Source organism: Euleptes europaea, chromosome 17 (assembly GCF_029931775.1).
Source record: "Euleptes europaea isolate rEulEur1 chromosome 17, rEulEur1.hap1, whole genome shotgun sequence".
Lineage (NCBI taxonomy): Eukaryota > Metazoa > Chordata > Lepidosauria > Squamata > Sphaerodactylidae > Euleptes > Euleptes europaea.
Genome location: NC_079328.1, coordinates 50,931,793 through 50,944,935, shown reverse-complemented (window position 1 = coordinate 50,944,935; position 13,143 = coordinate 50,931,793). Strand labels below are relative to the sequence as shown.

The following is a 13,143-nucleotide window of genomic DNA, read 5'->3' as shown; positions in this document are numbered from 1 at the left end:
TAGCAGCCCTCAGCCCAGACCTGCCAGACTGAAAGGCAATTACACATTCTCCAGGGGGGGAACTTGTGAGACCACCACGCCATTGGTGATAGATACCCCTCCCACTTTAAATTTCATGGGCCCAGCCCATGGATTCCGCACACACCACCCCAACAAGCAAAATTTAAAAGCGACTGGAGAAGGAAGGAAACCAATGTGCAGAAGCTGCAGTCAGCGTGAGATCGGACACCGGTAGTAAACTCCAGGGGAGGAACCGTGGCTCAGTGGTAGAGCATCTGCTTGGCATGCAGAAGGTCCCAGGTTCAATCCCTGGCATCTCCAGTTAAAGGAACTAGGCAATTAGGTGATGGGAAAGACACCTGCCTGAGACCCTGGACAGCCGCTGCCGGTCTGAGTAGACAATACTGACTTTGATGGACCGAGGGTCTAGTTCAGTATAAGGCAGCTTCATGTGACAGCTGTAGGTTACATCCCTTGAAATGCACAAAAGCCCTAAATTTGGAGTATAAAAATCCTGAGCACATTCAACACTAAGAACTTAACCTTCCACACCATTAAAATTATGTCAGCGTTCATGTTTATATGTTTCATTTGCATGCCTTAGTTGGGACCCCCAGTCTTGACTTTGGAATTCTGCTTCTGCCTGGAAGGAAAGCCAGCGCAGAGGGGCACGGCCCCAAGGGACCGCATGTCTCTCCGGCGCACTTTCAAAATGGGGTCCAGCCGTGTAGAAAAATTTGAAGTTTAAAAACGTCCTTTTTGTCTTTGTCAAAAAATGTTGAAGGCTGGGATGATCAGGAATCCAAATTTTTCACTGAACCATTCCCCTCCCTACCCCCAACCTGGAAATAAGCAGACTAGATTTGCTAGTGCAAGAGGCTGAGCATGCTGCCCCCCTCAGCAGGCATCAAAACAATGGGGGCGGTGCTTCCAGCACAGCAGCAGAGGTGGGCCACACTTTGCCAGCCCCGGGAGCCCTCTGGCACCCCCACCCCCTCTTCGCAACAAATGCACCATCCTGCAAGAGACCCTGGAATGCATTTCAAAGGCTCAGGGCCGAGCAGGCAGAGAATCAACGGGCAGCTGCAGCGCCACCGACCCTCTTGCAAGTAGCGTGGTCATGTTGGAATAGCACCGAGGGGCAACCTGTGAGGGGAGCACCGTGCTGAGCAGGGGCCCAGAGAGAGATGGAAAAGAGGGCCTGCCTGCCCACAGCATTAAATCCCTTCTTGGAGGTGAGAAAAGCGAACAGCGGGCAGCCTCCTCTCCTGCTGGTGCAAACTTCAGCCCCACCCCCACCCAAATATTACAAAACATGACCCAGAGCAAGTCAGTGGATGGGTTGGTTGGTGGCAAGTAAAACTGGCAAGGGAGGAACCGGGCACCCACTCACCAAACTCTTCAGCCACTCCAGTTCAGCAGCTTGTTAATCAAATTCACTCATAACGTCGTCAGCCCTAGAAAAGGTCCCACTGGGACATTCTGCATTCAGCTCGTGGGACTCGTGAGTTCTTGTGTACAGGAGAAAGAAATGCCCTTTGGCATCAGCGGCTCCCTGCTCTGGGCAAAGAGCCACCATATCCCACAGCTTCTCTCAGCAAGCCCACCTCCAGAGCCCAGGCTGCAGCAGAACAACCCACAGAAGGAACAAGGGCTCAGCCCGGCCCCTTCAGCTTTCTCCCGGTGCTCAAGCCCTACCGTGTTAGCAAAAGGGAAGCCACGTGTAATGCTTAGAGCCATCTCACAGGTTAGCGGAACCCTGAAATGGCCCTGGGCTGGGCAGAGATGCTGACAGGCACAGGCAGGCCCCTGCTTCGACAAGCCACCCACCGGAAGGCAGGGATAAGAGGCCCCCAGCCTCCTGCCACACTCATGCTAGAGGTGGCCCCATCTTGCCCTGGCTGGGTTGGCGTTACACTGAAGGTTGTGGTGTTTGCATAGAATGATAAGTACCGTGTTTTCCCAAGAGCCTGGGTAATTCTGTGTTCCCTTCTGCCAGGGCAGGCCAGAAAGATCTGCTCCATGAGGTTCTGACCTAGGAGCTAAGATGGACCAGTGGTCCACCTGGTCCAGCATCCTGTTTCACATGGTGGCCAGCCAGCTGCCCTGAGGGGGCGGGAGGGCACCAGCGAGGGCCAAGAGGCCAAGGCCTGCACTCAAGACTTCTGAGCACACCCGCAGGCTCCCTGGATGGGCCTTCCTCACTGAGCCCTGTCCCAGGCAGGAAGGGCCAGCCCTCCCCGAGGCAGGGGAGCACCGCCAGCCCCCAGGCCCCCTCCTCCAGTCACACTTCCATGAAGGCCAAGCTGCAGTGCTCCTGGGGCTTGCTGCAGCGCCGGGCCACGACCGCCAGGTAGAGGGTGAGCAGCGCCACCCAGTAGCAGGCGTACAAGACGGCCCCTGCAATCAGAAAGGCCAGCTCCGTGTCCGTGAAAAGGTCCTGGCAGTAGGCCGTGTAGGCCAGCCCCCCCAGCAGCACGGCCGCCCAGACGGAGACGGGGATGAGGCCGAGGAAGTTGACCACAATGGTCTTGCGGCCAGAGGTGCCCCAGCCGGACTTGGTGATGGTGGCGATGGCGAACATCTTGGCCGGCAGCAGGCTGGACATGTACAGCAGGGAGTAGAGCGACATGAAGATCATCTCGGTGTTGCCCCGGAGGAAGCAGGCGTAGGTGGCCTTGAGGATGCCCACCAGCTGGACGGTCAGCAGGAAGAGGAGGATGTTCCAGACCCGCCCGCGGTAGAACAGCTGGATGACGGTGGCGACGAGGAAGAAGGGGAAGAAGCCGGTCACCACCGACTCGTAGGTCATCCAGAGGTGGTGCTTGTGGAACCAGAGGGCGCTGTAGAGCCACTCCCGGAAGTAGGACTTGCTCCAGCGGGTCTGCTGGTTGAGCCAGCGGAGGTACCGGGTGGGAGTCTCGGTCAGGCACTTGGAGCGGGCCGTGTACTTGGTCCGGTAGCCCAGGCTCAGGACCCGGTTGGTGAGGTGCCGGTCGTCCCCGAAGCTGCACTTGCTGCCCAGGAACGTCTGGTTGTACCAGTCCTCCAGGAAGTGCTGCAACAGGGCGTTGCGGTACATGCCCAGGGGCCCGCTGATGCACTGGACGCAGCCAAAGTAGGACTGGCAGGCCCGCTCCACGTTGAATGCCATCCAGTAGCGCACGCTGCTTAAGAAGGAGATCCATGAGTCATACTTGTTCAGGATCTGGAGGGAGGAGGAGGAGGGAAGGCTGTTGGGAGGAGGAGCCCCATGCTTCTCTGCACGCAGCAGCTCCCCTCCCAGCCCTTTCCACGCAGAGCTGCCAGCAGGCTCAGGAGCTGCCCGATCCAGGCCATGGCAGGCGGGAGTGTGGAGCCTCCTTCTGGGCCTGCCTGCCCACCCTGTCCAAGGGGGCTCAGCCACACCTTCGCCAAGCCTCACCTGCACGTCTCCACCAACTCCGCCAACATGGGGATCCTCCTCCAAGATGCGCAGCATCTCCACTGTGCAGGCCGGATCCAGGACTGTATCAGAGTCACACACCTGCCAGGGACCCGGGGAGACACTGTCTCAGCCGGCTTCCTTCCTCAAGGCACATTACCCCAGGAAGGTGGCTGTGTTTCATGGAGAAAAAAGTCCTCCAAACAAGGAGGGGACAAGAGTCTGAGCTCCCCTTCCCATGAAAAAGTCTTGGCTACCTGGGAATGTGACTGCAGGAGAGCCCAGGGAGAAAAGGACTCTTCCTTCCCTGGCAAGCACAGCAGAGAGAACCCTGGGCAGAGAAGGGCACCCAGCATACCACTCGCCTAGTGAGGAACCTCCCCCAGCCCGGAGCATGCCCACAGTGCAAAAGGGAGATGGACCCTCCTGGAAAACCTCCCCAGGAGAAAGCCCCATGAAGGCAGCCCCAGAGCTGCACACAAGAGAGCAGCTGGCCACGCACAAGTCAGGCAGGGAGGGGGCCCCGGCAAGGCCACCGGCCTTGGTGGCACACAGAGGGCTCCTCGCCCAGGCCACAAGGCAGGAGAATCCCACCAGGCAGGCGCCCCCCTCCTCAAGAGCCGGCCTGCTGGCAACTGAACACCCAGAAGGCAGGGCCCCAAAGCAGCATCCTTGAAGGGGTGCCCCCACCCGCACCCTCCTGGGGAAGAAGACCCTGCGCGGCAGGGCAGGGAGTTGGGGGGGGGCTGCCCCCTTCCCTTAGGCGAGCGCCCGGCGGGGTCCCCATCGCGGCAGCTGCCCTCCTCGCCTCCGGCCAGCCGGCGGGACCCACCTGCACGTAGTCGACGGAGTCGCCGAGGGCGCGGAAGGCGGTGTACATGACCTCGCGCTTGCCGCCCCACTGCTGCAGGATGCAGGCGTAGGCGTGGCGGCGCACCAGGGCCTGGACGTGGCGGGCGGCGCGGGCGGCCTGGCCCCCCGGCGCGGGCGCGTGGAAGTTGCCGGGCCACACGTAGGAGGCGGCGGCGCCCGGGGCGGCGGCGCCCAGCTCCTCGTGGAAGATGTCGCGCATGTAGGCGTCGTCGGGGCCGTTGCCGTCCACCACCAGCACCACGCGCAGCCCCGGGAAGGCGATGCGGCGCGCCGAGCGCAGGCACTGGCGCAGGTAGGCCGGGTCCTCCTGGAAGGCGGCGATGCACAGCGCCACCGAGCCGGCCAGCTTGACGGGGCGGCCCGCGCGGCGCATGCGGCGGTGCTCCAGCCAGGCGAAGAGGCTCTGGGCGCACAGGTGCACGCCCAGCACGGCGCCGTACAGCCCGAACGACAGGTAGTGCTGCTCCGTGTGCACGAACTGCGAGCCCGTCACGTAGGCCGCCACCAGGCCGCCCAGCACCGCCCCGGCGAACACGCTCGTCCCCGCCACGCGCAGCCCCGCGGCCAGCCGCCCCGGCATCTGCGGGCAGAAGGGACACAGGCGCCCGCTCAGACCCGCCCGTCGAGGGCGCGGACTGGCACTGAGCTCCGCTGCCCAGAGGCCCCCGCCCCCCCAACCACCCCCGCCCGGCGGGCCAGGGGGCAAGCGCGGAGGAGCCCAGCCTCCGTGGCGCGCAGGGAAGAGGGAGGAGGAGGAGGAGCGGGTTTTGATCTGCCGACTTTCTCTACCACTGAAGGGAGACTCAAGCCGGCTTACAATCGCCTTCCCTTCCCCTCCCCACGACAGACACCCTGTCAGGTAGGTGGGGCTGAGAGCCGTGACTAGCCCAAGGTCACCCAGCCGGCTTCGTGTGGAGGAGCGGGGAGCCATCCCGGTCCTCCAGATCCGCCGCTCCAGACCACTGTTCTGAACCACGACACCAGGCTGGCTCTCCCGCCCCGCCGTCAGGCAGCAGCTGGAAAGCCCCTGGCGCCTGCACCGCGCCCCTCCCTCCCGGCCGGCCCCCACGACGGCTCTGCTGTCCCGCGAGGAGGACTCACCGTGCGCGCCGCCCCCCTGGCCGCCGCCTCCGCCGCGCGGCGCTTTTAAGGCAGAAGCGGAGCCCGGCCCCGACGGGGAGGGGAGCCCCCCGCCACGAGGGGAGGAGCGAGCCCGGAAGGGGCGCACAGACCGGCCGGCCCTGCCCTGGCCCAGCCCCGACGGGGACTCCCCCGGTTGACTGCAGGCACGTCAAGGGCTTCTCCCTTCCCACCGGCAGAGCCCAGCCAGCCTCTGCCTGGAGGCCGACCCCCCCCCCGCCCCCCCGGAGCAGAAGGGGAAGGGGCTGCGAGGGAGGGAGGGAGGCGGGGCGGGCGCGCTCGGCTCAGGTTGCCCCGCGCGGATTTTCCATGCCGGGCGCTGAATAAAAGATGAGCGGGCGCCGGGCCGGCCGGCCGGCTCCTCTCTGCGCTCGGCGGCCCCGGGCGAGAGGCGGCAGAGGTCCTCCCCAACGGAGGCGGCGTGTCCCGGGGCGCAGCCCCCTCCCCCGGCCGGGGCTTCTTCTGAACTACCTGGAGACCTCCCCCACCCCGCCGCCAAAGACGCCCGGGGAGGGGAGGGGAGGCATCTCAGCCGAGTCTTGGGGCGCCCTGCAGCGCGGGCGGGTGGGGGCGGCGGCTCTTCTCACCAAAGCCGGCGGCCCCTTCCAGCCTGTTCCAGCAGACGCCCCCCCCCCCGAGGATCAGGCCCGCCCGGAGCAGAGCGCTTCTGTGCGGGGAGGGGGGGCCAGTTGCCGGGCCAGCCCGGGAGGGCTGGAGGAGACCGCGCGGAGCCGCGCTTGCTGCCCGCCTTCCTTGAGCGAAGGAGGCGATTCTGCCGGGAACGAGGGCCTGCTTGCTTGCGACGCCGCCCCCCACCCCAGAAAGCCCAGCGAAGTCCAGCTGCAGCTGCCCCGGGCCGAGATGCTGGAGGCCCCGCAGGCCAGAGAAAGGAGGCAGCCGTCGGAGCAGAAAGGGCGGTCGGGCGGGCTCCTCCCAGCTGTTCTGGCCCGCGACGGCAAAGCCAGGCTGGAACCCACCAACTCCGATGGGGGGAGCACGGCCTCGTTCGCCGCCGCCCCTGCAGAGAAGGGCCGGAGGGACGCCCCAAGCCAGCCCCAGGGGCTGCCCTTCCTTCCCTGGGGGGACGCCAGAGCGGCGGCCGCGGGGCAGCAAGCAGCGCCCGGCAGGGGCTTGGGGCGCTTCCCCGGCGGTCCCAGGCCCCCTCCCTTTCCCCGGGCCCGGCCCCAGCCCCCCCAGCGGTTGCCGTCGAGGCGGAGTCTCGTTCCGGAGCCCGCAGTCTCTGGCCAAGGCCAGCTCGGCCCCTCGGCCAGCCGCCTTTCACCGACGGGGCGGTGGGGCCGGCCAGGCACCCCCCACCCCCTTCCTGCGCTGCCGGCCGCCCAGGAGCGGCGAAGGCCGGGGCAGGCTGCGGCACCCCCGCCCCCCCAGCCGAGGAGGGGGGCGGCTCGGGTGCCCTCACCCCCCAGCCCAGGGATCCGCCGGCCGCCAGCCGCCGTCCCGGGCCCAGCGCGCTCCAGGCCGGCCGGCCGGCCGGCGGCTGCCGCAGGTGCTCCATTGTGCGCGGCGAGGGGAGGCCGGCGCGGCAGCCGCTTACCTTGGGCTGCGGCGGCGGCGTGTCTGGGCCCCGGCCAGGCTTCCGGGCTGCCGCCCGCTTTGCAGAGGCGGGATCGCAGCCAAGGCGAGAAGCGACCTGCCATTCACGACCCTCCGGCGGGGGGGGGGAGAGGAGGAGGAGGGCGGGGGCCGGGGCTCCGGCTCAGCCGCGGCCAGGCAGCAAAGCGCCCCCCCCCCCGGGCCGATCGGCGTCCCAGGAGGGCGGCGGGCTCCCTGCCCCGGGACCGCCAGCAGCCCTCCCCACCAAGGACAATGACAGTTTTGGAGCGACTCCCCCTTCCAACGCACAGCCTGCAGAGCTATTCCTGGAGTCGCTGGGATCAGAAGTAGCAGCTCAGGGGGAGCAACGGGGAGGGAGAGGGGGCTTTGCATTGGGAGGGGCTCGGAGCCCCCTTGGCAGGGGGGCAGCACTGGAACCCCTCCTTCTGCAGCAGCCGGGTCCTGGCGGCTGGCTCAGCACCACCGCACCTGTCTAGAGGGGCCGCTGCCCTCACCTGGCTGGCAGGCAGAGCCTTTCTGTGCCCCCCACCCCCCAGGGCTGCAAAGCTTTCCCAAGGGAGGGGGCCTTGAGAGTGGCCCCAGTCCTGAAAGACCCCTGCGGGATGGGGGGGCCCGAGCAGAGGGGAGGTGATCCTGCTGGGAACCTTTGTGGCAGGGCCAGGCCAGGAACCAGTGGGGCCTCCAGGAGCAGACCAGAGGCCCTCTCCCTTTCTAGCTTCTACCCCCGGGGAAGAGTAGTTGAAGAAACCCCATGCCCCATAGCTCCTTTCTGAGGTGCTAACTTCTTGGTGGAAAGCAAAGCCCCTGCTGCTTCTTGTGAGGGAGAGGGGCCAGGCAGCAGGGCACCTGAATCAGACCCTTGGTCCATCAAAGTTAGTATTGTCTGCTCTGACCAGCAGCAGCTCTCCAGGGTCTCAGGCAGAGAAGGGTCTTTCCCATCACCTACTTGCCTGGTCCCTTTTACTGGAGATGCTGGGGATTGAACCTGGGACCTTCTGCATGCCAAGCAGATGCTCTACCACTGAGCTACGGCCCTTCCCCAAGGGAAGGCCTCCAAGCAAACACAGCGGCCCTCCTCACACACCTCCCCGCCCCCTCTGTTAGCCCAGCTCTCAAGCTCACGCCTTTACTCTCCTCCCACTAGGCCATGCTGCTTCCCCATGCTTTCTGCCCCTCACCAGCAGAGACACAGGATATCCACAGGAGATGGCTTTCTTTTCATGTTTATTGCTCTAGTCAAAACCAGCAGCAGCCTCAAAACTGCCCTTGTTCATTCCAGAGGCAACCCCCCCCCCATGCCACAAACAGAACTCCTTCTGCCAAACCCTCCCCTTCCCACAGGAGCAAAGTGCCAGGCCAGCCGTGCTGCCCTGCCAACCTCCGCCTGCGGGTTAGGGTTAGGCAGGGTTAGCCCCCATCTGCTCCGGAGTGGCCCCAGGAGTCCTGCAGCCAGCAGCAAGTGATCCCAGCCTGCGAGGAGCGCCCCCCCCCATCCTGGCCACTGCCCCCTGTGCTTGCCTATGGGAGGACCACAATCTTTTTCTCCAGGGACTGAGGGGGAAAGAGGAGCCGCATCATGATGGCGTCCAGCTCCTCCAGCGCCAGCTGTGCGTGCAGCACAGCCACCTCGTCTCGCTCGTGCTGCGCCACAAACTTCAGCAGGCGGTACAGGTCCAGCAGAGAGTCCCGGAGAACCTGGGGAGGGAAGGCGGGCATCACGACCAGCTCCGACTGCCTTCCACTCCTGAAGGAGCAGTGCTCTGGGGGGAACTGGCCCTCCAAGCCCCGCCAGGCCACACAATGGCTGCCCTGCCCTTTAGCCCAGTGGACTGATCTGTCGTGCGGCTACAGCTCCACAACCCCCCCCCCCGTAGCAGTCTCCGCAATGTCCCCTCCCAGGCTGAAGGTGAGGGGAGCACCTTCCAAATCTCCCCCCTTGGAGCCTTTCTGTGGGGCAGCCAGAAGGCCTCTGGGTAACAGCTGCTGTCTCCATCCCCTCCCATTGCACACGGAATGCTAGCCTCCACTCCCTTTCAGAAACTTCCAAGCAACAGCCGGCCTTGGAAATTAAACGGCCTGTACCCAAATGGTTAGATCAAAGTCAGGACTCCAAGTGAAGACCTGTGGGACACCCTTGGTCAACTTGTTCTACAAAGAGACACCTCATCCATTCTGAGATCAGGCTCTTGGAAAGAGCTGGCATCCCAGAAGCAAGCCAAAGCACGCTCATTTCAGAAGAGGGGCAGGAGGCTGATCTCCCCCCAATGACAAGAAAAGCAGCAACAGCTCACACTCCAGAGAGGCAGAGTCTGGGGTAACATCAGTAAAGACCTTTCCCTGCTCCAGGAATCAATCATATAGCTGAATCTCCAATTTCCCCTGGATGCTGAAGAACCCCCTTTCTCGGAAGGAGGCACGGGCGGGGGGGGGGGGGCAATGTTCAGAGGAGCCTGGTTGTCCTCTGGGATCCTGGACCCAATCCTGTGCTTCAGTGTTGGGACTGAGTCTAGATAGCAGGAGGGCAGCACTTGGTCTTCCCCGGCCTCTACCAGAGATTGGGGAACACAAAGGGGTCAGAGCAGGGGATCCGTTTGGTCTCAGGTCACACACACCCCATCTGCAGCAGTGATAGCCCCTGCCAAATCCCCATCAAGGGTGTGTGTGCAATTTCTCCAGCTGAGGAATAATCCACGCCTTCTGTGCATTGATCTCCCTTCCTCCAGTGCGGAAGGCAACGCTCCTTCTGCACCCAAGTGCAGATGCCCTGGGAGTCTGAAGCCCCTGGCTGCTGGATCACTCCCATGGGCTGATGCAGCACTGAAGGGGGGCAGAAAAGGTACTCCCAAGCACAGCTGGAGGACTACAGAGGCCCCTTTGCCGGGCCTGACGCCGAAAGGCAGCCAGCCGCTTCTGCAGAGAAAGGGCTGCCACTCAAGAAATGGGGAGGGGCTCAGCTGAGCTGTGTGGTGACAAAGGAGGAGGGGGGATAGGCTGCTGGCTGGAGCAGAGCCTGGTGGAATCAGGGCCTGGCCTGGGGGATTTCCAGAGGAAAAGGAAAAGGCGGCATGGTGGAGACCGGGAGAATGCTGGCTTGGGCAAAAGGCGCTGAAAGGAATTAAGCAGTGGCAAAGGTCCTGCAAGCAAAAACCAAGTAGTGGTGTAAAGGCAGCCTTTATGACTGGGCCCAACATTTCAGTTATGTTCTTTGTAGTCCGCCTTTCTCACTTGGACTCAAGGCGCATTACACAGGCATGGGGTGACGAGTGGTGTGCTGGGACACGTGCAGCCGGGCAGGAGTCTCGTCTTGGCTTCCAAGCTTCCTCTTGGCAAGAGGGTGAAGCGCAGGCAGGCAAGGATGCCGGGAGCTGAAGCGGCAGAATTGGGGGTGGGAGAGGCTGGGCAGCCAGTGGCATCTCTGGATGAGTGTGGCGTTTCTCCTGGGGCAGGAGGGAAGGGCTTGCATATAAACACCCCCTTTCCTTGGGGGCCCCAATAGGGAGTCTTCAGTCTGTTGCAAGTGGCCGGTGACAGCCGCCAGTCTCCTCCCAGCCTTGGCAGGAAGACAAACCTTTAGAAATGAAATCATCGTTTTCTCTGAGGCCTGTTAAGAAATGATGGGGAGTGCAAACATCCAAGAAGTCTTCTTGCCAGGAAAGGTTTTAGTGTCACAACTGCTGCTGCCTCTCCTTCCTCTCTGCTTCTGTATGAATGCTTTGAGCTAAAACAAGATTGCCAGTGCTGAAGCTCACCTGACAGACAGATGCTAACAATTGTTCAGCATGTCTTTTCCCCTGAAAAAACTGCCTAGAACTATTTCCCAGGCCTTAAGGAAGTTCTACCACTCCAGTTGTGCTGCTGTCAGGGTCCCCCTCTCCTTCTCCACACCTTGCAAGGAGCCTGAAGCAGAGGTCGGCCACCATCGCCCCAGGCCTGGGAGCCCACCCTAAAAGGGCCACACCTTGCCTTTTACAGCCTGCAGCAATGACGGGAGGAAGATCTCCTGTGCAGTCGCTTCTGTGGGGATGAGTCAAGAGCAGGACTCACAAGCCAAACTCCTGCTGCTCAGAAGGCCTGGGCATGTATCTCCGGCAGTCACCCCCTGGGCCCTGCTGCAAAGGCCCTACCTGGGCACTGCAGCAAGAGGGCAGGGGCAAGTCCCAGACAGCCTGGCATTGGGGAGAAGCAGGCCAGATGTTCTTGGCCAGAGCAACAGGGTCTCCCTCTCCTGCCGGGAAGGGAAGAGGGAGGCTCACCTCGGTGGCGCTCTCGCCGAGCCCGCGCAGCAGAAGCACCACCACGTGGACTGCCGCTCTCCGCACTCCTGCCTCGCCGTCAGACTTCACGATGGTTGCCAAACACAAAGTCACCTGCAGGGCAAAGGGAGGCACAGGGTCCCTGTTCAGAGAATCAGAGAGCTGGAAGGGGCCACTGAGGCCATCCAGTCCAACCCCCTGCTCAATACAGGATCAGCCTAGAGCATCCCTGACAAGTCTTCCAGCCTTCGTTTAAAGACTGCCAGTGAGCGGGAGCTCACCACTTTCCCAGGCAGCCAGTTTCACAGCTGAACTACTCTTAATTTTTTCCCTAATGTCCAGCTGGTACCTTTCCGCCCGTAATTTATACCCATTATTGCAAGTCCTATCCTCTGCTGCCATCAGGAACAGCTCCTCTCCCTTCTCTAAGTGACAGCTAAGTGTTAGTGTAAACAGAATGGGCTGCCCTGATGTGTGTGGGGGCCTCTGGGCCCCGAAGGGAGCCACACAGCAACCACAAATATGAGCCAGTCTACACGAGCCACGAAGATCCATGCTAGCATAGCCAAGACAGCCGGAATGAATGGGATTTAAGAGGACAGAATCATAGCAAACTGGCTTCATGCTCCAGTGAAGAATCAGACACAGAAGCAACCTGGGAAAACAGCTTGTCCCACTCCCAGCCGTGGCTAGGGCCTGTGAGGGTGGAAGCTTGTGGGAACAGGCTGCCAGAGGCTCCTTACAAAGTGGAAGGATTGGAGCCTGTCCTGCCCCTGAGGAATCCAAACTGCGAGATCTGCAGCTGCTACATTCCATGCCCCCCCAAAGCATCCATCCTTTGGTTCAAGGGCAGTGGCTCCTCCTACCTCCCCCTCCCCCTCTGCAGCCGCTGCAGCAGCTTCTGCTGAATCAGCTGGCAGCCGGCCTGCTGCAGAGCCAGAAGCTCCCCCCCATGTGGATGCACGCACACACAAGGGACTTCGGTTCTGCACCAAGCCATTTCCCTGCTGGGGAGAGAGAAGGGGGGGAATCTTTGGAAAAAGGTAGGTGGCAGCAATGTCATGGGGCACAGCTCCTGAGGCCCATTCACAACTGGCCTGGCATGAGGATGTATGAAACCCAAGAGTGGCACAATGCAGGCTGGGCATGAGCGGGTGAAGTTAAATACACAGGGTAGACTCCAACCCTGGAGAGAGTGGCAGGCCCTCGAACAGAAGGCCTGAAGATGTCACAACAGTAATAATGTAGAGACCCCCCCTCAACAAAACATCTTCATGCAGCAGCCCAAAGAACTGAGCTGCCTGCCAGTGCCAAGATGCCCCTGCCTGGTGGACTCACATCTCCATAGCACCCATCTCTGTAGCACTCAGGTGGATCACTAGACTCATGCTGGCAAAGGGTAGAGCCGTGGGTACCCCCTACACACATCCGGAACCTTCCTCGGCACCTCCAATCAAACTGCTCGGATCAGGAAGTAGTGAGACCCCGTCAGAGGGAAAGGGGAAGAGGCGGCAGGCAGAGGCCCCCGCAGGTCCCCCGTGGCAGCTCAGCACTGTCTAAAGAAAGGAGAAGGGTCCCATGGAGACACTCCATGCTGAAGCCATGAGAGATTCTCAGGGGCCAGACAGAGAAGACCCTGCAAATGGGAGGAACGTCTGCTGCCTGTGCATGCATGTTCTCTGGTGTGGTCCCCACGGGGGAAATGGCCTGCCTGAGGAGGTCAGGAATTCTCCCACACTTTTCTCTCATTCTGCAGACTGTAAAACAGATTTGTTCAGGAGGGCATTTTTGTAAGGGGGACAGGACTGCAGTATTTGCCACCATTTGGCGTATGCACCGTCTTGCTCTTACTACTTTTTCTCCAGCTTTTCTGCATCA

General features: G+C 62.2%; 3 protein-coding genes across 3 annotated transcripts in view; all 3 read right to left on the bottom strand.

Moving 5' to 3' along the window:
* Positions 1–6,877, bottom strand: part of VPS4A (vacuolar protein sorting 4 homolog A) — a 54,552-nt gene extending 47,675 nt beyond the window's left edge. Inside the window, exon 1 of the mRNA XM_056862486.1 lies at positions 6,873–6,877. The gene's annotated coding sequence lies outside the window, so the exon portion shown is untranslated. The remainder of the gene's footprint in view (positions 1–6,872) is intronic.
* HAS3 (hyaluronan synthase 3) lies at positions 2,285–4,877 on the bottom strand. Its single transcript, XM_056862485.1, has 3 exons — positions 4,257–4,877; positions 3,425–3,526; positions 2,285–3,208 (listed from the first exon to the last, which is right to left on the bottom strand). The coding sequence occupies exons 1-3, from the start codon at positions 4,875–4,877 to the stop codon at positions 2,285–2,287; spliced, it is 1,647 nt and encodes a 548-aa protein (XP_056718463.1).
* A 1,653-nt stretch (positions 6,878–8,530) lies between the features above and the next one.
* Positions 8,531–13,143, bottom strand: part of TANGO6 (transport and golgi organization 6 homolog) — a 30,910-nt gene continuing 26,297 nt past the window's right edge. The window contains exons 17-18 of the mRNA XM_056862483.1: positions 11,266–11,379; positions 8,531–8,707 (exon numbers count right to left, since the gene is read on the bottom strand). Of these exons, the coding sequence (XP_056718461.1) occupies positions 8,531–8,707; positions 11,266–11,379 (291 nt within the window). The remainder of the gene's footprint in view (positions 8,708–11,265; positions 11,380–13,143) is intronic.